Below are 24,085 nucleotides of genomic sequence, written 5' to 3' on the forward strand. Positions count from 1 at the left end.
CAGCTATTTTGATTTCGCACACTTTGTAGCAAAGCATGAAACGTTCCCAAGAATAGAATTCAGATGCAACATTTTTTAAAGGTTCCTGCAATGAATAGTTTAAAATTTAACATTCGCTATCGCAGTGTGCCAGCAAAACACGGCTGATAAAATTCGGTATCTACCCATAAAACCACGTAGAGAAACAGAAAATCATAAAGACACAAGTCGCTACGGTCGTTACCTTATTATAACGGGAAGAATAACGCTTATTTTCGGTTCATAAATATAACGTTAGTTCTTTTTATTAACAGAGCCGATATTTGGTTTGGTTTATGGGGGTTTAACGTCCCAAAGCGACTCTCGCTATGAGGGACGCCGTAGTGAAGGGCTCAGGAAATTTCGGCCACCTGGGGTTCTTTAACGTGCACTGACATCGCACAGTACACGGACCTCTAGAATTTCACCTCCATCGAAATTCGACCGCCGCTGCCGTTATCGAACCCGCGTCTTTCGGGCCAGCAGCCGAGCGCCATGACCACTCAGCCACAGCGGCGGCTGCTAGAGAGAGCCGAAATTTCCATGCTATCAAAATTGTGCTTGATTTTACATCAACCATCCTGCGTATCATAGCAGAAAACAAAGGTGTGTCGTTCAATATAGTGCAATCAATGTAGAAACCCATTAGCATGAGAAGAAAGCTTCCCTGAAAATTACACCAATTTCTTTTCAGGCTTCCATTTGACCATTGGTTTCAAACTACTCAGCATATCTCTCCTGTTTGCAGTATGTGGGGCCACTTACTTTCACCAGCATTGTTTTCAGTTCCTGAGCAAGTTCATTTTGAAGTGAGCATCTAAACGGATTCCTGATACGCGTCCAGCTTTAATGTATGCAGGAGTTTTATTGCTTAGAGCCAAATTCTAAGAAGTCTTGAGATACACAAGAAGAGATACCTGAAATGCAAAAAACATTCCTTTCAGTACTAAAAGGAGGCCTCTACCGAAATGTCTTCGACACAGGCAGAGCCGATACACTGCGGCCAGTTCCTAGAAAACCAGTCAGTTTCTGGGCTGTGCATGTCATCTTATTGCGCGTCGTAGCACAGTATGGACTTTTTCGCTCTGCCTACATAGCTTTATCTTTCAAGTGAACACTGAAGACGTCATCTGATTATTCCTCACCGTAAAACTTCATTTCTGGCTTTTTCTTGCTGTCCTCAGGTTTTTCCAGCACAAAAAAAGCATTTTTCGGCGAGAAATGTGATTTATAAATTTTCCCGCCAGTCGATTCAAACTTCTAACGTCCTTAGCAAAAGGGAATGTCTGCCGCCGATTTCAAATTAATGGCGTTGTAACGTAGCGTCTGGGATCCGTATTAAAACAACTGTGGACGCAGGCATTTTACCTGCGAAAGTGACCGGGTGATGGCAACACCTGCCCTTTGTTGTCTTTTGGTCTTTTCACACTTATAAAACCTGAGTTTTTGGTTGACGTGGTCTCTTTGGGATTAAAATGCTGAAAACAATCAATTCAGGCCAATTTTTCTTTCTCCTCAGTGTCCCTTTCAAATTTTTCCTACAAACTACAATGAGTTCTTACAACCTTCTTGTTACTAAGGAATTATAATTTAGACTGGGGCATTCGTGTGAAGTTTTTTTAATAATGGCTTTTACAGTATGTTTCAAGCACCTGCAGATTTGCTGTTTATGTTGCGCTTATAAAAGTAGGCAGCACACTGCTCGACACATTTATTTTTCTGTTTTAATTGAATATGAACTGCTTCCACGCTGGAGAAGCCTTTATTTGACAACTTTTTTCTCGATGGAGCAGCTTTCAAACAATTTACTCTGATGTAGTTTTTAACTGTGACGAAAAATTCCTTTATTCAGTTGCAAAACAGTCGTTGCATGCAGGGTGTTTAGCCGCTGGAGTCATAACTGAAAGTTGTTGATCTCAAAATCTGGGAGAAAATGGTCGCGGTGACCTAGTCTGAAGAAAAGGCCCGAAGTTCAGCTGTGGACACTGATTTCGACGAACGCACACCAGCGGCTTCCTCTGCCTAATGACGAATCCAGGTTTGCAGACGCAGCCGCTTCCAGCACAGTCCGCTGTGCAAAATCGTGGCTCTCGATCCCAACATGTGGCCAGGCAGCGTGACTTACAAGTCGTGTAGACCTGGTTTCGCCCTAGGCACTTCTTCTGAGGTAGCCGGCATTGTTCGGGTCGAACGCACACCAGCGGCTCGTACTGGCGTATGACGTATCCTGGCTTGCAGACGCAGCCTTCGCCAGCGCAGACTTTAGCACATCTTCTCGGAGAAGGGTTAGCGCATGTAGGTGGACACAGTGACCCGCAGAGAGTAAAGACTTGATTTGCACTGGGACACCCAGGGAGGCATTTCTTGATGCTGACGCAGGGCCCATGTAGAAAAGCCCTGCAGAAACCGCAGCATAATACACTAAATATTAGTATCACCATAAAGTAAAACTTGCAGACTTTCATCATCGAGATTCGTTGTAAGCATTAGATGTTTTGTTTTCCTGGTGTGGCAAGTTCTAGGAAGTTTCATAAGTGGTGATATCTCCAAGCTTAGGATAGGTCTACAACAGGTCATGCCATGAAACACCACACCCTGCACTGGGCCATACTGATACAACTGTAGTCACTGCTACTGCATATGACTGTGAGAATCGCTTGCATACTGCCTCATTACTTATCTCCGGATTCCACTCATCTTGAATCGTGATAAATGCTGTCTCTGTTGGTGCGTGCTCCGAGATATAACTACTCGACTTCTTCATCATCAACCTCGATGCCAAAAATGTTGGCCCGTGATGGTTGAAAAAAATTATGAAGTATATTATGCATAATTATGTAAATTATGCTGTGCCCCCTCTCAAACAGAACAGCGTTTCGAGGTCCTGTCGCAGCCAAACACAACGACATCATCCGCAGTGCTGCTCGGGTGCTTGACCACTACACTCCGCACCGCCCCCTTGCTTCACCCTCTCTTATTTTTACAGTGGCCTCGGGTATGTGAATACTTTTTTCCGAAGAATGGAGTTTGTGGCTGACGAGTAATGAAGCGATCGAATAGCTGGAATGCACATCGCCCTACGCACTGCCGTCGGCAACCCGATCTTCGCCGGGACACAACACTCCTTGAACGCCCGCACGGCGCGCTTGAACTCGTGGTGCACCGCCTGCTTTAGCATTCACCGGGCGTCATAACATCATCATCATCATCATCATCACCATCGTCATCAACCTGACTACGCCCACTGCAGGGGAAAGGCCTCTCCCATGTCTTTCCAATTAACGCTGTCCTTTGCAAGCTGCGGCCACCGTATCCCCGTGAACTTGAAATTTGGCTAATATCGCTTTAGGTACTTCGGCGTGCTCTCCCACCGATTCGGTACTATGCGGTACTCTTCCAACTAAGGAACGGCGGCGGCTGTCCGGTCTTATGCTTCCAAGGGTTTTTTTTTTTTGCATGTAACCTAACACTGACAGTTTTCACCAATGCTACTCTCGACCATAGCGGAAGATGTAGGAACGTCCTGTTGTAACGCAAATGCCATGCACAACGGGATCTAACGAGGATGGAGGTGGCTGTACAAGAATGCTCTTATGGTAATTATGGCATGAAGACTCCTTAACCTATGGCAGGTCCTCGTTAACCTGTTAGTGCTCAAGACAGTGAACGCTGGTGGAGTATTACGACACGCATATGAATGCAGGCAACAGTCTACGGGAATGTAGACGGAACAGTCTACGGGAAGCCTACGGAAATGTTTATATTTTTGTTTTTTATATGTGGTGTTGACCAATCGGAAATCCGTGCAGGTATCTTTGCCTGGAAAATACTTAATTAGATAGTGTAAAATTGTTTTGCCTCGAAAAGGTGAATTCAACTGAAACTCGTTGTGGCAAGCTGCAGGAGGTGTTATCCTCGCGATTATTCGGCCAGCAATTGCTACAACGCAGCGACACTTAAATATTGACTGCAAGGTTCTTGCCCAGATCGGTGACCTACAGCAGCTACTTCACCACGCACACAAGCGCCTCAACGATGCCTGATTAGAAAGCAGAAAAACAACCACATCTCACCCCTGGCATCCAAACACACGACCTCCGCTTGTCGCGTCAGGAGCTCTAGCAACTGAGCTATGACGGCGGCTGTCGAATTTTCTACTGTCGCCGGTATTTATGCTTCATGTGACCTGCAGGCGAAAAATGCTTACAGCACTAACTACCCATTCATCAACACAGCAGATGTTAAAATGCATGAGCATTTCCCCATGCTTTCATCGGTTTCCAAGAACGTCGCCTTTCTACATATGCTTGTCGTAACGAGCCCTTTCGTTCGCTATCCTTGTTTGCTGATGGGTAACGAGAGCCTCGCTTTTTGCAGTCTCCATGCCATTGGAAGCATAAAAGGGTTATCACACAGCTGCCTCCCTCTCCGTTCGATAACGTTCTGCACACTACTTGCGGTATAACAGGACGTTCCTACGTACGCCTCTATTGTAGAGGGTGGCGTTGGTAAACGCTTTTAGTGTTAGGTTCTATGTAATATAAATACTAGCGAAAGCAAATTGGACAGCGCCATCCTGGCTCAGTTGGTAAATTTCCACACGCGACATGCAGAGGGCGTCACTTCGGTAAAATTGGCGGCATGTAGTAGTTTTTTTCTGGTGCTTTGTACTAAATTATCTCTGGAATAAAAATTGCCTAAACAACTATGTTCCTATTCTTTAACACCACAAGCTCAAAGAAAACGTTAGACGCATTCTCCTATGCTTAGGTTTTATTGATCGTTGGTTCTCGCCATGCACAAGGTCTAAGGTTGCTATAGCAAGATAAAATAATGGAGTACGCCTTTCAGAATCAACCACGGCGGGATTGAATCAGTATTACTTTGAGTGGCGAATACATTAGGCGAGGCAAAACGAATTCGTTATGCACAACTAGCCGAAAAACAAGGTTCAATAAGTCAATAGCCATCCAAGGAGAGGTTCATGCCTTGGCGCCTAGCTCTGAATTCTTACTGTTCATTGCGTTAAAATATATTGATCATAACCAATCACTCTGGCGTGCTAATTCTATGCTACTCTTGCATGCAACGTTTCACTGGAGAGCGAATATGAATCAGATTAAAATTCTGTTCTCGACCGCAGCTTACAGAACATAGAAAAGTGTGAAAACGGAGCACTAAGTCTTCTTGTACCTGATGTAGCCTGGCCTGCATGCGCACTCCTTGTAGCAGGTGTTGGGACAGTTGTTGTTGATTGGCTGGTTGCATACGACGGGGCACTGTGATTCGCACAGGTGGTAGTCCATGTTCAGGTGGTGCTTGTCGCTGCAGTGCATGCATTCTGGCAAGCTGATGCACTCGCCCCACGAGTTGCGCAGGTAGCCCGGCTTACAGACGCAGTCCGGACGCATGCGCAGAAGGGTCGCCCATGTAGCCTCCGGGTGGCAGAAGTGGTCCTTGACTCCACCAGGATTTGCCATCTCGTGCCGACCGCAGCGAATTACCTTCACATGATCTGTTCGGAGGAGTGAATGCAGTTTACAAGTGGATGTACCAGTATCATGTATTAAGTGGAATAAAGATAATAAGTGCGACAGGGGCCTAGGTTCATGTACGCATACAACGCATGCTTATTGTGCCTTTTTCATTTATTCTGCCATGGAGCGTCTAATTTCCTTCGTAATGTGTAAATACGAAAGTGTAGAATGAACTCTTATTCCATAGTGCTCATAAAAGCCTGGATGGCACAACAAACCTGGTTGACGTAAGCTTGTCTTGCCTTTGCCGTTAGAGTGTTTATGGCGGTAATTACTATAGAGCCTTCCTCAAGTACGCAGCGAATGTTTCTGAGGAGTTTTCTGTCGATTTTCTGAAAACAGGGTCACGTGTTGCAGGTCACTAAGCCTAAAAAGTATCATCATCATCAGCCTGACTACGCCCACTGCAGGGCAAAGGCCTCTCTGTACACGGTAGGTTCGTACTCGGTTGCTTGAAGAGCCAGCCTTCAAGCTCGCCCCATCTGCCCACTGACTTCATCGGGGTACGGAACGCGCGGTGAGGTGTGTCGCCCTAGTCGATGGCGAGCTACTGCGAGCAGCGATTTTTAAAAATCATTTCTAAATTACAGGGTTCACGCAGAGCTGCCAAATTTTACTTGAATACCCAAAAAGACCAGCCTCAAGTGTTTACTTATTGACATTCAGACCCTCTGGCGTTTTTGGGTGTCTGTAATCAGTAATTTTTCTTTTTTATTGAGGGGTGGGGGGAGTGCAAGTTCCGCGGTTCCGATTAACTTACCTATCTGAAAGAGCCTCCTCTGTAGCACCACATTTAATGAAAAGGCGGAAGGAGGAGGGGGTCGTGATAACTCAGCGGGCAATTTTCCTTGAAAAACCGACCGCACCTCAAGAAAGTTTCATGAAAGGCGCTGCGCAGATTCATGCGGAAGTGCAACACGTCTCCTGTCCTGAAGAGCCCCGCCAAGAGTGACCCATATATCCGACCTCACCCCTCTGACTCGCATTGAAGCAACCAAAGACGGCACAACACTTTGAGTCATTATCGGGAACAATGGGGTAATGTTATAATACCGCACAATGAAAAGGCATGTACTTGAATAGAACGTCTCCTAACTCCTAGACTATTTTCATACCTGGTACGCTGTCAGCAAGCTCGTGCGCAATCTTGGATTGTGATGGGCTTAGGCCATCCTTGATTGACCTTCGGCTTCTAGCAGAACGGCGCAGTGGGCAAATTCTACAGCCTCCACCTCCTCTTCTAATGATGCGTATGACACCTGCGCAAGAAGTGAGTAGGCGTAACAAAAGCATTATTTTTGCAGGCAGGATTACTGCCATCTGGCTATGAAGACAGGAAGGCGTCAGTAGCGTGAAGAAATTAAGTTTCGCTGTTTTTTCGCTCATTTTGGCCGTAAAGCTTAAAACAGCCTGCAACACTCCTGGTTGGACAGGAAGTTCTTTTTTATTTTTCTTCCCTGTTTTCTAAACACCGTCACGGTGCTCGGAACCTTAGATTGAAAACGGGACTAAGCTTGGCTAGTTAATGTCTTCACACCGTGCAAATATAAGGGCTCACAAAGCGAACCCGCCGCCATATTTTCCTTCTTCTCCTGTCAACTCTTACAAAGAGAGTGTCGTGTGGCTCATGTGCTCTGGCAAGAGTTGCCGTCGTTTTTGAGTCGTTACTAACTACATGATATATCTGATGACCATGTACAGTGTCGTCAAGGTGAGAACTGATAATTAGGCACACGTGAGCAGTGTAGTTGGCAGCTAAGGGAATCGAACTGCGTTGATCGTGCGATTTAGCTGGGTTTAGGACGAAGTACAGGTGATGAAAGCCGAGGTTTTGGCGGTGTCGGAAAAGTGCTGCCTTTAGTTATGCGATGGTTAGGCGGCCAATGGCCGCCTGTCGATGATTTTGTGAAGGTGGCGCTGTAGTTGTGCTCACTTTTCACCTGCTTAACAGGCAAGAAAGTGGAATTTTTTTGCTGTGGTCACCAGAGAGCCAAGCGCCGCAAACGCATACAGTGCGCGGCACCTTCCGTCGATTGTGTGTATATGCGCTGTGTCTGTTTAAAGTTCTGTTCGAAACATGAGTTCATTAGCGCACCCCACGGTTCTTTTGGGCAATGAAAACGAGCCAGCAGGTAAAGGCGACAGGGATGCTTTTTGCCTCAAGTCGCAGAACGAAGCTCTGCTGAGAGATCAGAAGGCACGAAGGATTTTAAATTACTAGAAAAGGCGCAAGAATCTGCCCGAAGAGTGCTGCGCGACTACTTCATCACGTTCACAAGTACCAAACTGCAACTGGCCCCTTGGTAGAAATAATTTGACCAAGAACAAATAGATAACAATATAATGACGGCAGCGAGGAACTGCAAAGACACATCATGTCGTCCTCTAACTTTATTATTGTCCTTATAACATCAGGAATTATAGTAGAGGACGCGCCGACTTATAGCGTCAAATGGAGTTTAATAATTCGGGCTACTGCAATCGAAACCTTTCTCACACTCCTGATCCGATTGAAATATTTGTCATGAAAACTGTGTTCTAAAACTTACAGTGAGCACCAGAATTCACTTGTGGGCAGTTTAGAATCGTGGTCGAAAAGGCTAACACATATAATTCGCCGTTCCTAAAGTATATGTTCTGAATATTACTCTTTTTATCCGAAAACGAACTTTAAATCCCGTTACTGTAGAATATCTTCGAGCACTGAATGTACTTCGTAGTCTTCAGGTAATCTTAGAAGTATCTGGCATAGAAAGTTGTAGAACAAAACAAGCCTTTTGTTCTTTACTTATCGAAACAAACTTACGGGTGCCGCCCCTTCTGCCAATTCTGGAGGCTCCGCGACGCGCGGCGAGTATGGATCCGAGTAACGCCCCAGTGCTGGCTGCGCCGAGAGCTCCACCCAGTAGGCCTGCCCCGGTTTTCCCAAAAGGTATTAGTGTGAAAAGCGGAAAAGACATAAGGGGAAAAATCCCGCAGGTTGCAGTACACTGTTATTGGGGCAGCCACTAGTGCGACTGTTCCGCAGCATCGAAGCCAGATACGCGGAACAGTACAGGCAGACAACAGACATTCAGACTGACACACGACCGACGGCAGACGGCAGACGACAGGCAGTTGACAGAGAGACAGGCAGACAGACGACAGAGTGACAGGCCGAGAGACAGACAGAGACAGACAGAGAGACGGAGAGACAGCCATGCAGGCAGGCACGATGAGGGACAGTATGGCCAACGCACGCTTGTACGGACTGACCACAGTGAGTCTTTTTCAGCTAGAGCATCGCATTCCGGAAGGGCCAGAGTGATTGCGTTCAAGTGCCGAACTTAAAGTTGGCTCCACAAAGAGCGGAATGGTATGCTTCCGAATTATATTCACAACCCCTGAATTTTCGATATGCCATCAAAATAACGGTGTCCATACATGTTTGCATGCCTGGAAACTGAAAATGCCCAAATTACCGACCCTCAAAACTCAAATTATTCTCAACATCCTCTTAACTCACCACGCTGTGCTAAAGGGCTCAAAAATAAGAAACATACCGCTTGTTGAAAACACGCACAAAGCCACTTACCTCCACTGGATAACAGGCCTCCGCCACTAGAGGATCCTCTCCGTCTCACCAAAGTGACCATTAAATTTCTTCTCCTGCCACTTTCTCTGCCACCTACGACCGTCCAGAGTGTAAACGGGCTTTTCAAAGCGTGCCAGGGCTAGCTGCAAAACTCCTTCATGAGATCAATAACTATTACTTTCTCGAATGAAACTGAAGGGCCCACTTAAGCCGTGCCTTAAAGGTGTGACGCGATAGCGTTAATGTGTTAGCGCCATATATGTGAAACTGGTCAGTCTCTACTTAACATTTATAGGTCCCTTGGAGCCGTCATACCACCACTGGTGCAGCGCTTAAGTGATACGCAACTGCCTTCCAATCGCAGGTGCTGCCACCCGTATGGCTTGTGCTTGCGCTCAGGTTGCTGTTTCCGACCAACCTCGCGCTACCAGTCAGTAATTTAACTGCCAGCTGCTACAGTATGCAGTTTGCTGATTATCTGGTGCGCAGGTTGACAACTGCGACCATGGGCAGGTTGTGATTACGTCACAACTATATCTCGTGGGATTTCTGTGGGAATTTCACGTTCATGGCGCCGACAACGCCGACGTCGGGTTTTCCGCTGAACTGGACGCTTAACGCTATCCCTTTAATAAATTGGCAATTCAATGGTCGCCGAAGCGTAGACAGGGAATTAAGCATTCGCATGGCTAGGATCGTACGACAGACAATTTGAAATGAAAAGTCTAATTAGATGAAGCCACAAGAGCGATCAAAGACGCACCTTTGCAAAGTTATTTTCATATATCTGCTCACTGAATATGTAATTTTGAACATATATACACACACACACGTGTATGTATGCGTATGTGTATGTATGTGTACGTATATGTATCTATGTGTATGTATGCGTATATGGATACACACAAGTATGCGTGTGTACTCCACGCAATCGGGCACTCTGTACTAAATTTCTCATAAACTAGACTTCATTTCCACTGGTTACACTCAGGACAGCACAATCGCGTTGAAAAGAGATTACAATGTGAGAATTTGCTAAGGTTTAGTAAGTGTAAAAATGTATTAGCACCTACTGGCTCTTGAATACAGAGGAACGACGCAGGGGAAAGCTGAATTATTCAGAAGGGCCCCTGGAAATATAAAATTCTCGCTTCGGTTTATGGAACCGCCAAAAAATGTCTCGAATGGCCTTGCCCTCAACTGTCGGCCCGGTAGCATACCCGAAACAAGATAAGGCCGAGAGAGGCCTATGAATAGTGATTTTTTTCGGTGTCTAGAGAAGCTGGACAGCGTCTAATTCATTCCTGCTACTTACCAGTTGGTGTTTCCTCCGACGACTCTTTGCTGTTTTCAGTCGACGTTCCGCGACCAGAGCCTGGTCCGCCACCACCGCCCCCCGTGACACTCGTGCTCGTGCTGGTGCTGGTGCCACTGCTTGTAGCGCCACCGCCTTCGCCGCCATTGGTAAATATAACTGGTGTACGAGCACCTCCAGGTCCTCCATCTCCCTGGATCCAGCCGAAATCCTGCCCACCTCGTCCGCCACCAATTCCACCGCCTAACCCGCCACCTGATCCATCAGCTGTTCCGCCAATTGATCCTGCTCCTGATCCGCCGTCTGATAGGCCGCCTAATTCTTAACAGAGATCGCAAAAGAAAGTAAACAGGATAATAAACAAAGATAGTTACATGCATAACTAGCGGAACTCCACTGCTTTCTTCCTTCGCCTGACAATATTTGCAGTTGGTTTCTCGTTCGTATCTTGAAGAGATTTATTTTCGACCCATTCTTTAGCTCCTTTCACATTCGTCTTTGTCACCGGAGTAGTATATTGCTTCCTGAACATTAGCTCTTAGGTCCTGGGATACATATGCCTGCATGAGGAAAGTGCAATAAGTACAATTAATGAAGTTACAATGAAGCACAACCGAGAGAAAACCAGAGGCTTGTCTCGAACCTGAAGACTGGATATCAATGACGCTAAAGTATTCGGAATTTTTTTTAATATGTTTTGGGGAAAGAAAATGGTGCAGTATCTGTCTCATATATCGTTGGACACGTGAACCGCGCCTTAAGAGAAGGAATAAAGGAGGGAGTTAAAGATGAAAGAAAGAAAAAAAGAAAGAAAGAAAGAGGTGCCTTAGTGGAGGGCTCCGGAATAATTTTGACCACCCGGGGGATCTTTAACGTGTACTGACATCGCACAGCACACGGGCGCCTTAGCGTTTTTACTCCATAAAAACGCAGCAGCCGCTGTCGGGTTCGAAACCGGGAACTCCGGATCAGTAGCCAAGCGCCCTAACCACTGAGCTACCGCGGCGGGTACTCGGAAACGTGCCGATCGCGCTTTTGGTGCACTGCACTTTCAGTCGCGTAATAAAGGATTCCATGACATACGCAGCCTTACACAGAGTACAACGTTGCTCACGGTGTAGTTCACTTGTTAAGCTGCATGTTGCTGGGCTGTCAGCTGTCTATCGTTTGAGAGCTGAATCACAGGTTTCAAGGCTAGTTAATGCGAAAGCATTTGAATGGCACAGTTTAAGTTCTGGCACACGGACGTAGAAAGAGAAACAGGGAACGCCGCTGACTGTCAACGTCAATGAAGACAGGCGAAACCAAGCGTAATGCATGCACTGTGCACAGGGTTCACAGGGGTTCACACGGGAAACATGAAAAATAAGAGGCTAAAGCTAGGGCTTCAGCCATGCCACTAAGCACAAAAAAGTACCAACAGCAACACGGCTAAACAGATTGAATAGGTATATGAAAAGAATTAAAGGAAAAAGGTATAAAACATCGATTCTAATCATGTTGTGACAAAAACCTGTAGTGGCGAAAATTAAGTCACACAGTATCACGGGTCCAGGGAAGCATAGCTCAGGAGCACCTTATTTTCTCTTGAGAGGGAAATAAATAGAGTGTTCGTTTGAAAACATTTCGCACTTGAAACATAGACCTGAGCACTTGGATGCTTTTTTTTATCTTATGGCTATACTTTCTCGCTGCTTTTCTTTCGTGGTTTATAACTTCATCAATTCAGTTTATCTGATCCGCACTTCTTCCCTGATCCTATTCTGTTCTACATTATTTTTGATGCCCACTGTGTACATAATCCGCTTCATTTCGCCTGTCCACACTAAAGTTGAAATTCGGTGGTGCGGTTTGCCTTTCTATGTTCGTGTACCAGTGTCCAAGGTTGCCCACCCAAAGGCTATCGACAGCTGATGGAGATGCCTAGGAAAATGGCCGCGAGTGAAAGGTGCATTACCTCAGTTTCAGTTTGTTAATATGAAATGCAATACGTTATAAAATCATCAATATTATTACAGACGAGAGCGCCAGAGTCGCACTCTACTATGTGACCTTCTATTAGCTGTTGCAAGACGAAACAAAATATCTCAACATAGCAATAGAAACAGAGTTGTGTATTGCAAGGGGCAGAAACACGAAAGGAACACAGTATTCAGTATACATCAGGAGGAATATCAAATACCGAAGGCTGCCGATATCTCAAGAGAGTCCCACAGCTCATGCAACAACGGTCATGCTTCTCAACATTTTTGCAAATCTCAGAAACTCGCTCTACTGCCACCGTCTTCCTCAGTCACTTGCGCACACTCGTATATATTGCACAACGACATCATCATGATGGCTAGGTTTCTGCAATGACTTGACCTTTCTCATGGGAGCGTATTTCACTTAATTCCTGTAGGCTCCATTAAGTCTGTGAAGACAAAATGAACAGTAATCACCGTCGAAGTAGTCTTTAAATAATACCATCTGGAAATGCTAACTATTTTTTTCTGCTACCACAATGCTGAAAGCTGTCTAGTAGACGTTTGAACACACTAGGTTTTTTGTGTGTGCTTTCTTGCTTCCTCTTTGCTCCCGGGAAGTGTCAGCGAATTTTTCTCTCATATCGAAATTAAGGTTATGTAGAATACACCTCTTTTGCTCCATGAAACGCTGAATCGGGGCATTATAAGATTCAAAAAGTACGCCTGGTTAGTGTTGCGAACCTTGGATGTTTCCCCAAGAACCGCCGGGCGTCATACCGGAGTTCATGTTAACACCAAGACCTTGTATTTCCCCGCCGAACCCGCCGATCCCTCCGCTCTCGCCGGTCCCACCGATGCCGCCGGTCTCTCCCACGCCGCCGGTCCAGCCGATTCTATCGCTTCCAATGCCTTCACCACCTACACCAACACAAGCAAAGTACAGAACAGGCTCAGGTAAGCTTCTTAGCAGACTGCCTTTTATAAGGCAAAATGTGTGGCGCCATTGTTCTATGATGCCTAGCGCAAGACAACACACACGAAATCTTAGTGAGAATAAAAGAGTTCAGTGTTAATGATGAGACACAGAAAACAGACAGAAAGGCCACCTGTACAGAAATAAAGCTAAGTACAACGTGCTACTGGGGCATATCTCCTCCTCAATTGCGTTTTCTTTTTTTCTTTTTTTTTGCTGTTGTTTAAGTACTGGTGTCAGTCCCATCCGTTTCTTTTTGTACGCTTATTGCATTGAGCCCTCTGTGGCGTTACAGTTAGCCGACCAATTAATCCAGAATCACGCATTTGCGATGTTTGAAGCGCCTTCATTGAAATCAGTCGTTCAAAAATAGTGTCGCTGAGTTCTGTCTCGCAATTTGCTGGCCAGCAGATCTAGGCGCACTCCCAATGTTTCTTTCAAGTACTTATAAGAACCACTTCAGAATGGCACGCGCTATCGCTTCGGCAATCGTAACAACCCAGCTTAGGATATTGAGTGTGCCTGGTTATGAGTTAATGTAAACGACGAGTGAATAATGTTGAAAGCTTGCCACCTGATTTATTGACGCTAGCTTTACATCCCATTTATATGCTAACAAAAAAACTGAGACAAAGTTTATACGTACCTTGGTGCTCCAAGCCATCTGAACTGTAGTAAAGAGTTTAATAATTATCATTATATTTAACTAGTTTTTCAGGCCAGTAAGCCCCCCTCTGCTCTTAAGGTTAAATCTCACAAGCTATTTGTTTGCGCTCATTGCTTATGTTCGGCAAAATTATCATGGTTGAAAATTGTCCAAATTATATTTTTTTAAATATGCAGAATAGTAAGATAAAGGAGCCAGTGAGCCTGGAATTAATCTCCCCGTGACTATTCTTTTTTATCTCCAATCTGAGTAATTCCACATACGCGGTTAGGTCGTGTTATTGTTCACAATTTCCTTCAGGATGCATTTGATGAATATTTATCAGAGAAAATATTGTATCCGGTGGAGGCTACTAACATCTAAAGAAATTCAGGGTCATACAAAATGGAGCTGAAGCTTAGATGTGCTAAGTCGGAAAGTGGTCAGACTGGTCATCAGGCGCGTTGAAATATTTTGAGCGGAATATACCCGGCCGCGGATGTACTACTCAATTGAAGAATGCTTCAAGACGTTGCTTCTGACATACTGCTTCTAAAAGGTCAGGTTGATTTATATATTTGTGAGAGTATCTAACACAAAGCGTGTACCAAAATTTAACAAAGGACACTGCACGTGTTCTCACAGGTTTTATTGGTTTCTTTGTTAAAATTGAGGTTTTTTCGGGTGGTGAAGGTCGAGGAAGAAACTTTCTCTATTGCATCTTAAAATTTGACAACAATGCAGTGTCTGACGTCACATATTTTTCGCGCCTGTATCTCCAGATTTCATGCCCCGCAAATAACAATGACTTTGGAACTTATACATAACTGCACTAGCACCTATGGGGCCCATTAACAAAAAGAAACGAAAAACCACACCATTCGGCTTACGCCTATACATTCCTGCCAAAATAATCTGGCTTGCATTGCGCTAACGTTTTTTTTTTTGATGGTTTAGGCGAGAGAACAGAGTCAACTTCAAAACGGAGTTGAGCGAAAATTGTCAGGTGTTTATACCTTCAACAGAAAAGCACGCACTAGAAGAAACACGGAAAGTTATCAATAATGGCGTACTTGTGGGATTTTCAAATGATCCTTACCTGAGCTGATCGGAGGACCACCGTCCAGATGTAAGGACAGATCTTCATTAGAAGCTTCATCTTTACTTGCAATGGGTCTTTGTCCCGCGCCAAGGAACTCAAATCCCTGACTCGAAACTGTGCAAAAGCAATGGCGATAAACGAGACAAGTCTCAGTAGTGGGATCGCTCTCACTGTAGACAACATTACTATACAGATTCCAGTGCGTTACGGAACTATCGTTTACTATTATCGAATAATCGCAGAAGTTTGGCGTGTCAGCAGCACCTCTGGCTGCCCTTTTTGTTTCAGATTTGAGCAAAAAAACAACGACACAAACATACGACGTGGTCTAAACGAGAGGTCGGGGCGAGTGACAACCTTCAACAGGTCGTTTGAGAGAAGCCGTGTTTATATATACTCGTTTACCGATGGGCAGCGTGTTTTTGAGAGAACAGATCGCAACCACTTCGCAGTTACAGCGGGAAAGATGTATAAATGCTTTTCATCGAGTAGAGCCAATTTAAACTTTGCACTGTTCATGTCCTCTCACTTCGCCAGTGTCTTTGGTTTAAGGTCCTGCCGTTTTATTAGCGGGTGAAGTCACTTATTCTCTGCACCTTCTGTGAGCTGTGGCCATCACCATTGGTTTCCTCATTGGTAAAACAAAACTGAATGTTCACCTTCGTCTTTTTACCTTCACCAGCCATATGAATTCGTTTTAAGACGCAGAAGTGATAAAGGACTCGTGGCTCACCGACGGGATTGCCCAAAATGTTTTCAGTGAACAGTACATTTCCTGATATCTACTGTGCATCCTGCATCTTTTTACAACACATTCGCATCCCTTCTTAACTGGAGGTGCGGGTAATGGATTTCTTCGCAGCGGCGCCCAACATGAGCTGCCTGGTGCATCTACCTTCAGAGCTGGTGCATCATGGATAACATGAACCAATAAAAAATGCCTACTTCTGACTCTGCTTGCGGTTTGTGTACAATAATTCTTTTTACTTTTAATACTGCAATCTATTTTACTAATACTGCTATTGCAGTCAAACCTCGCAATAACGAATTGACCAATATATCGAAGGTTCCTTCTCGAAGCTTCCGCAAAAGCTGAAATTTTTATCGCGTTTTCTGGAAGTAAAATTTTCCTACAACTGGGATATAATGAACTTGCAATGATCTCCACTGGCCATTGTTTGCGTTGACTTTTTCCATTTGTACGGGTGTAACTTCTGTGTGGCTGCATGAACACCCTCCCCATAACCAACTCGTTTGAGCATCTACAAAGCACCAAAAAATTTGTCCCCCATCAAGTGAGGCTTGCATGGACCTTTGGCCTGAACTATTCGTAAGCTTGGTTCGACGCTGCCGCATACATCACTAAAAATTGAGTACGTGGCCATCTAAAGGATGCCACACTGCACGGTACGCATGGCCTACTGTGCTGTGCAGCGCCTAGAGAGAGTTGCGAAGGTCATTGAAGTTATATCCTTCTCCGACCAACTAGCTGTACGCAGCTGAAAACCATCGAGCTCTGATTCTCTTGGCGTTTTCGTAGGATTTTCCTATTGTTAAAACCGCATGATAGTGTGCTTGCTGTGCTTGAGGGTACTGATATCCCTACGGTTTTACAAGGCCAAGGAGCTGAAAACGAAAGCGGCAAACCATTTCCGCTGAGCAGGAGGCGGCCATCAGCATAAGTTTTGGTCCGACGTACGTATTTGTCGCACCGAAATTTGTCGTACGTTGCTAGCACCGAAAGCTTTTCTTATTCATTTATGTGGCAGACTATACGCCAGCTTTGTTGTCCTCATATACGCGATGACAAGCTACCCAGTTAGCATAATAAAGCTGCAACCATGGTGGCGTACCACTATAACGAAGAAATCGGGGCTCCTTGGGCATCGTTATAACGAGGATCAACTGTAATGCTACACCTACAGCTACTGCTACAGCTGCCATTACTTCAGTGCTACGACTTCTGCTCCTTCTGCAAATACTACTCCTATACTGCCACTTCTTCCACTAATTCTACTACGACGGCTACTGCTACTACCCAATACATTTAGTATTACACCGAATACTTTTTTAATGTAGAGCCCATTCGGTTGAGTATTATGTTTGTTATGCGAGTAGTTTCACAAGATTACATTTCTTTTTAATTCGGCAGCTGTAAGAGGAACGTTTTCCTCGGGAAATGGTGCTCGCGTAGGCGTCAGGGTTCGTCGTTATAGGAGCTCCTCACGTGATCCGCTGGGACATGTGGGCCACATAGCGAGAACACTCGAGAGTGCGCCATCTATGGTCATATGAATCAGGTAAAACTCCAAGTCTGGCCGCTCGTAAGGGCAGTGTTGTAATTGCGGCAAGCCACTATTGTCATTTTATCCGGCAACTGCATGCGACGGCGAAATGTCCGGGAATAGTCTATTTTTCTAAGTCGACAACTTGTAGATGCCTGTAAATCATTCTTCATAACCTGAGAGACAATGCGAGAAATCAAAGTTGGCCTGAAGCCAACGAACCTTGCCTTTAAGAACCTGATGAATAAGGCCTAGTTGGTTGTTTTCAACGTGTGGAGACGAGTTACTTCCGTCTAAATGGCGAGCGGCTGAGGAAGAATGATGGACGATGCAAAAGTTACCTCAACATACAGGTTACGTCTTCCCATGCAAACCTCTATTTCTTTTCACTTCCCATCTCACTGACACTCGTTTGCAAGCTTCACTATACTATATCTGATGCCTAAGAGATTTAGGAGGGATCCATTTTGTTGATGATGACTTGTTCACGTGCTTAACCAAATAGCGGACTTGGACGAGGCAGGCTCGTCGTAAACCGTCTGTCATTTCTGGCTCATGACGAATTCAGCTTTTCGTGTGTTGTAGGGAACTCCGTGTACGATTTAAAGCAAGTAGGGCTCCTTCAAAGCATTTTTTTCTTTTGCCGACAGATGATAGCACAGCTACTAAAGGATATTTTGGTACCAATAAAAAAAAAGATGTGTATTTTAGGGGGTTATGGACCTCGCATTCTGCGCCAGACAGATGTTGACCCAGTGACTGAGTCACGAATGGAATTTCACCTCAGAATATTTTTGTATGGCAGCGCAATGCATTTTGAATGTTAACACCTGTGTGCGACCACAAGTCTACTTGTCCTTTGTCGTGTGGACCATAAATGTTAAATTGGTTACTAGATTTAAACCACCGTTAGTTAGCACATTTTATCTGACTATAGTTCGAGACACAAACAGTGTAAGTTTGACAGAATGTTGACATCCTCCCTTTAATTTACACATCTCTAAACGGTTTTTATCATTCCGTGCTTTTTAACTTCAGCAATATGAAAAAAATGTGAACCTTACCTTCACACAGTTTTAATACCCAGAAGATTCCTTACACCATTCAAGAATGTACTGTCACCCTGTAGTATCCGCCAACATTTTGTATAAAGTCGCGAGCAACGGGTAGTGAGGCAAAGGCTACGCGTCCATAGATATGAAGGCATCGCTAAATGGTGCATCCTAAAATTATTCAGGCAATTATTCAATTAATCAAAACTTCATCGCGACGACATCTGCTTTTGAATCCAGGATAGCTATCACATACTGGATCCTTGTTTTACAGTCAACCTAATTTTTCAGTTATTGCCATTATGTAGCAGTATTGGTTCAACGGGAGCTGAAACAAATCGTACTAACGAAAGAGCACTTACCATTACCAAAATTAGCCAATATCAGCAAGAGCAGGAAGCTGTGCGACTTAACCTGTTCCCTCGTTTTGCCCCGCTTCATCCTTTAACATGCAAGAAGAACCGTCCGAGTGCACTTCACAGCAGCAACAGGTTCAGCTCCTTTGTACTTCACTCACCAAACTTGTCGTGCTGACGCGAGGAGCCCAGAGAGACAGCCCTTCCACAATACTGCAAAGTCGCCCATGGCTGAACAGGTGCTCTAGCTAGCTATTGTCTTTGCCTTACTTTTAGCTGGAAAGAACAAAAAGGGCAGCACTGCGAAACCCCATGCCCTTCTGCTTCGCGATTCTGCTCAACATTATCGCGGTACCAACGGCCATTTGTATTTTAATGACACTCTAAGTGGTCATGCCCATGGCCTCCGGACGAGGTAAAATGAATCAATATGAAATGTACTCTGGTCAGCGGAAATCCATCGAATCTTTTCTAGTATGAACAATGACGTAAAGCTTTTTCACTCAATACTTTTTATTTTTGTGGTAGAAAGAGGGGGCGAGGGGTTGAATGATTCCCTATTCCCGAGGGGGCGGGGGGGGGGGGGGGAGTGAAAGAGTACTGCGCCATTTGCATTCAATTGGCGAAAACATTTATGCAGGTCACTGTGGGAAGACACGAAACGTATTTTATTTCTTTATTGTCTTGCCTTGCTTCCATGAGTACGATAATACATAGCTTTTTTATCTCTGAAGGGGAAAAGCAGGTACGGTGCACATTATGATTGCTCTGCGCCAAACGATTACAAAGCAAATATTATTTTATGTATTGGAGCAGGCAGCATTCCACAGAAATCAACTCGACTCAGTGGTAAGCAAGCTTAGACCCTCAAGAGCGTGCAGCCTCACTCTCCCTGCTTTATTCAATGTTTGTTCTACCCCTGAGTCGTTCGGATTGCCGCCGCTTGGAGCACTGACTTACGCGCCTAAAATAAATCTTACGCCACCGGCCGCCATGTTTTTCTTTGTCTCCGATGCAGTGTTGACTGATATGCTGCCGCTGCATGTGCGTCATGGTTGTCACCGCTCCGCCGAGGAGAAAAAGGCCTTTGAGATGTTTTTCTCCTCCCCCATGCCGGTATTTCAGGCATATAAGTTGCAAACAATTACGCAAAAAAAACTAGCAAACATGCACATGTTAATCATTGTTCACATCAAAGAGCTACCAAGAAAATGAAAATAAGCACCTTAGGATGCGTTCATCGAACGTATTCAAAAGCAGAAGCTTAAACATTTGCGTGGCACTTGCCTGCGCTTACGCAGTATCGTGCGATAGCGTGAAGCTCGCTTTAGTGCCTTCGCTGAACGAGGCGCCCCATCTCGCGGAGCAAGAATTCAGCCTGCACTAAATGCGTAATCATCCAAGCGGACCCCGAAAGATTAGAAAAGGGTATTTCTTACGTGTGCGTAAGGTCCTACCTCACTAGAAAATAGGCTGTCATTTTCAATAAACATCACCCATTAGCGGTTGATCCGGTACGATGAACTCTTTATTAATTAAGACGAACTGCTGGGCTAGTTGGTAGCACATGCTTCAATTCCCCACAGCGCACGTAAAAGACGCGGACGGTAAGAAACACACCACACAGCACGTTGTGGTGTTCTTTTTCTTTTCGTTCGTGTCTTCTGAGGGCGTTGTGTTGACGAAGATATATCGTCAACTTGTCCAGCGACTTAATGCGCGTGATAATACTACCTTCAAGCGGGCGCATCCAGCGGTGAGTGCGACGAAGGAGCACAATTTGGCGTCTCCCCGGGAAGCTAAAGTGAGTGATGAAGCGAATGCCCATCGAAATGCAAGAAAGTACAGTGCTAGGGGTAATTGTCACCTGGTAGTGCAGCTATCAGTTACGCTACTTTGGTGGAAGCACGCGTGCTTTTGAAGTGACATATCGAATGAAAACTTGTAAGTGGAAGCAAAGGTCATGCAGAGGTTCCCGGCATTTCCCTGTACCGTGTCATCTTTGCGTTTTCCGGAAAAATTCCAGTTTCGTAACCTCTTTCATTACCCTCGGAAAAGGACCTTGAACGGAAATTATATATTAGCGAAATATATTACAGTCAACAGCATTTTAAGCACAGTTAATCGATACGCCAGTAATCTTATAACTAAGCGACTTTCTAAAGGAGAATTTCTAGGCTTTTTTTTACGCCTGAGTGTCACAAGAGTACATTTTCACATAGAGGGCTAAAGAATTGTTCTATGAATGGCGCTCTTATCTTTAATTGCTATGGTACAAAAGCTCGTATTGCGTTATCTTTGTTTGAAGTTTCTTAACAGTTTAGAAAGGATTACAATAAGGAATGGCACTTCGCATTCGCTAATATTACTAACCTCAAGTGCTCTAAAGAAGCTGAAAGAGCGTATTTTTGCCGATAGTTTTGTTCGCATTGAAGTAACTGCTATGGTCTGCCGAAAAAGAAACACTATCGGCTCAACATTTATCAACTTGCGTTCAAAAAGACTATATTTGATGTTTGATGTTAGTGCTAACGTCCATAGAAGCGCTTAGATTCACAAATAAAGCGACACAAAGGGATGACTACTCGACTCTAGTCGAGCCAAGCGACTGTAAATTAATTGCAAACCGGCTGTAACATAAGCAGCTAATTGAAAACTCGGCAGCGCTTGACACCGCTGCGCAGTAACTTTTCAGGAATCTGAACGACTGCACAACAATTTTCGTCTCTTCCACGAGCGGCCGCGGTGGGTGGTGCTCGGTTGCTCACCCTGAAGACGCGGGTTCGATCCCGGCCGCAGCGGTCGCATTTCGATGAATGCGAAATGATAGAGGCCCGTGTACTGCGCGATGTTATCACCATGATCAGCCTGACTACGCCCACTGCAAGGCAAAGGCCTCTCCCATGCCTCTCCAATTAACCCTGTCCCGTGCCAGCTTCGGCCACCGTATCCCCGCAGATTTTTTAATCTCATCCGCCCCACCTGAATTTCTGCCGCCCATTGCTACGCTCCCCTCCCCCATAAATCCACTCCGTTACCCTTAAGGACCAGCGGTTACCTTTCCTTCGCATTGCATGACCTGCCCAAACCCATTTCTTCACCTGGATTTCGACTGGGATGTAATTAACCCGCGTTTAACCCCTGGCACAATCTGCCCGCTTCCTGTCTCTTAACGTTACACCTATAATTTTTTTTTTATGGCTAGCTGCGCTGTCCTTGACTTAGGCTGAACCCTTTTCATTAGCCTCCACCTTTCTGCCACATGCGATGTCAGTGCACCTTAAAGAACCCCATTGGTCGAAATTATCCGCAGGCCTCCATTAAGGCGTCCCTCATAACCTGAGTCGCTTTCGGACTTTAAACCACATAAAATATTTTAAAAAGCTGCGTCTTCATGTTGTTCGCTTTGGACGAACAGTTGCGCTCCAAGGAATGATTTCACACTAACTGTTAACAGTTGAGCATGTCGTCTCCAGAAGCACGAATGGTTGTGGCTGAGCAGTTCGTCTCGGAAAGGACAAGCAGAAAGGACAGAGTGCCACCGGAACCATTCAGAAGTGGTTGGCAGCTATTATCTGTAGCACCTTATCAACAACAAGGGAAAGTTTACCGCAGCAACATTTGTTAACAGCACACCTGGCACAGAATACAGCGCCATTGGTCACAGTAAACTTTACTGCGGTCACGTAAAGCGGAAGTCAGAGTCACAATAAGCAGCTGCTACGTCTCAGGCCAAACAGACTGAGCTACAGCTGAAATAACGAATCATGTGATTGCTAGATAAACCGGTATTAAGGGCAGCAGTAGCTTACCCTTATTATGTATAAGGCTTCAGCACTTACCGCCTGTTTTTTTTGTGTGTGTGGGGCGGGGGGGGGGGGGGGGCGCTTTTAGCAAGTTACGCCGAAGCACATAAAAATACTAACAGGACAGTTACCACCTTTACCGTGAATTTCAGTGACTGCCTTGGAGGCCTGCCCCGCCGTGGTGGCTCAGTGGTTAGGCCGCTCGACTACTGATCCGGAGTTCCCGGGTTCGAACCCGACCGCGGCTGCGTTTCTATGGAGGAAAAACGCTAAGGCACCCGTGTGCTGTGCGATGTCAGTGCACGTTAAAGATCCCCAGGTGGTCGAAATTATTCCGGAGCCCTCCACTACGGCACCTCCTTCTTCCTTTCTTCTTTCACTCTCTTCCTTATCTCTTCCCTTACGGCGCGGTTCAGGTGTCCAACGATATATGAGACAGATACTGCGCCATTTCCTTTCCCCAAAAACCAATTATTATTATTATTATTGGAGGCCTGCACCTGTGAATCTTTGTGCCTTCGTGGTTTTGACACGATATCGGCAGCACATAGATATGAGCAACTTTCGCACTACTTTCACTGCCACATGGCATTACATTCCTCGGTCAGAGGACTAACAAATGAATTATCACATCGCATTCTTAATGGTGTTGCTCTTTGAAATCAGAGAGGTTTAGCACAGGGTGACCCTTGATCCGCTATCATGATCATGTTACACGGGGACACAACAACGCCAGCGATTCGGTATGATCCTGTACCTGACGCCTCACGAGCACCTGCTCAGTTGGCACCCCGTGGAAGAGCACATGCAAAGATGACATTCCGCAGAACCCTTCTGCAGTAACCCATGGCATATTGGGTAATGCTAAAACTCTGTCTTCTCGTATGTGGATGATTACCGACTGAGCGCAATTGCTCGCGCTTCGCTGCGTCTCTACTTTCGCGATGTTTTATCTTAGAACAGGCGGTAATTCGAAACGACAGACCAAATTTGTTTTTGACATAAGACTCTGGAAGTTGTGTATTTTTTGAAGTGCGCCCACCCTTGTAAAAACCACGTTGGGGTTGAAAGTATATCGGAATGAAAAAAAATGGTCGTGGACTATGAATGACAGAAATACCTAGGACGTGCGAGAGCTCACAAAAAACGTATCGCTGTCGGTGGTATATTTTAATGCGAAACCATTACTAGTCCCATTACGAGAAAATTATGTAGCCGCTTATGGTTCAAAAAATCCCATCCGTGGCAGGAAAAATTCGGGGATGCCATCAAGAGGCCATATGACGCACAAAACATTTCGTTCGTTTATCTTAGTGTTCCTGTATATGTTCCTGCAAGGAGCAGAGTTGCGCGAAGGTAGGCTATCATGTTCCAAGCTGTGCGGGAAAGCCACTGCTCGTGCGTACAGGGGCTGCGTTCATGGGCTCGCTGTGTAGAGCGCTTGGGCTTGTTTT

The 24,085-nt window shown here is 45.3% G+C and overlaps 1 protein-coding gene across 1 annotated transcript; it reads right to left on the minus strand.

The window, feature by feature from the left end:
• Positions 1–1,836: 1,836 nt before the first annotated feature.
• LOC144104198 (uncharacterized) lies at positions 1,837–18,988 on the minus strand. The gene is made up of 9 exons (XM_077637070.1): positions 18,832–18,988; positions 15,130–15,246; positions 13,153–13,329; positions 10,445–10,765; positions 9,130–9,222; positions 8,362–8,466; positions 6,671–6,814; positions 5,212–5,533; positions 1,837–2,415 (listed from the first exon to the last, which is right to left on the minus strand). Exons 1-9 carry the CDS (start codon positions 18,908–18,910, stop codon positions 1,935–1,937), a joined length of 1,839 nt encoding a protein of 612 aa, XP_077493196.1. The 5' UTR covers positions 18,911–18,988; the 3' UTR covers positions 1,837–1,934.
• Positions 18,989–24,085: the final 5,097 nt, after the last annotated feature.

Source organism: Amblyomma americanum, chromosome 9 (genome assembly GCF_052857255.1).
Source record: "Amblyomma americanum isolate KBUSLIRL-KWMA chromosome 9, ASM5285725v1, whole genome shotgun sequence".
Lineage (NCBI taxonomy): Eukaryota > Metazoa > Arthropoda > Arachnida > Ixodida > Ixodidae > Amblyomma > Amblyomma americanum.

Bases quoted from the DNA above. Each gene is read 5' to 3' on its own strand.
- LOC144104198 (XM_077637070.1), bottom strand. From the start codon at position 18,910: ATGAAGCGGGGCAAAACGAGGGAACAGGTTAAGTCGCACAGCTTCCTG. The intron at 8,467-9,129 runs GTAAGTGGCTTT...AAACCGGGGCAG, and splicing joins AGGCCTGTTATCCAGTGGAG to GCCTACTGGGTGGAGCTCTC. The intron at 2,416-5,211 runs GTACAAGAAGAC...CGGTTTCTGCAG, and splicing joins TGCAGGCCAGGCTACATCAG to GGCTTTTCTACATGGGCCCT.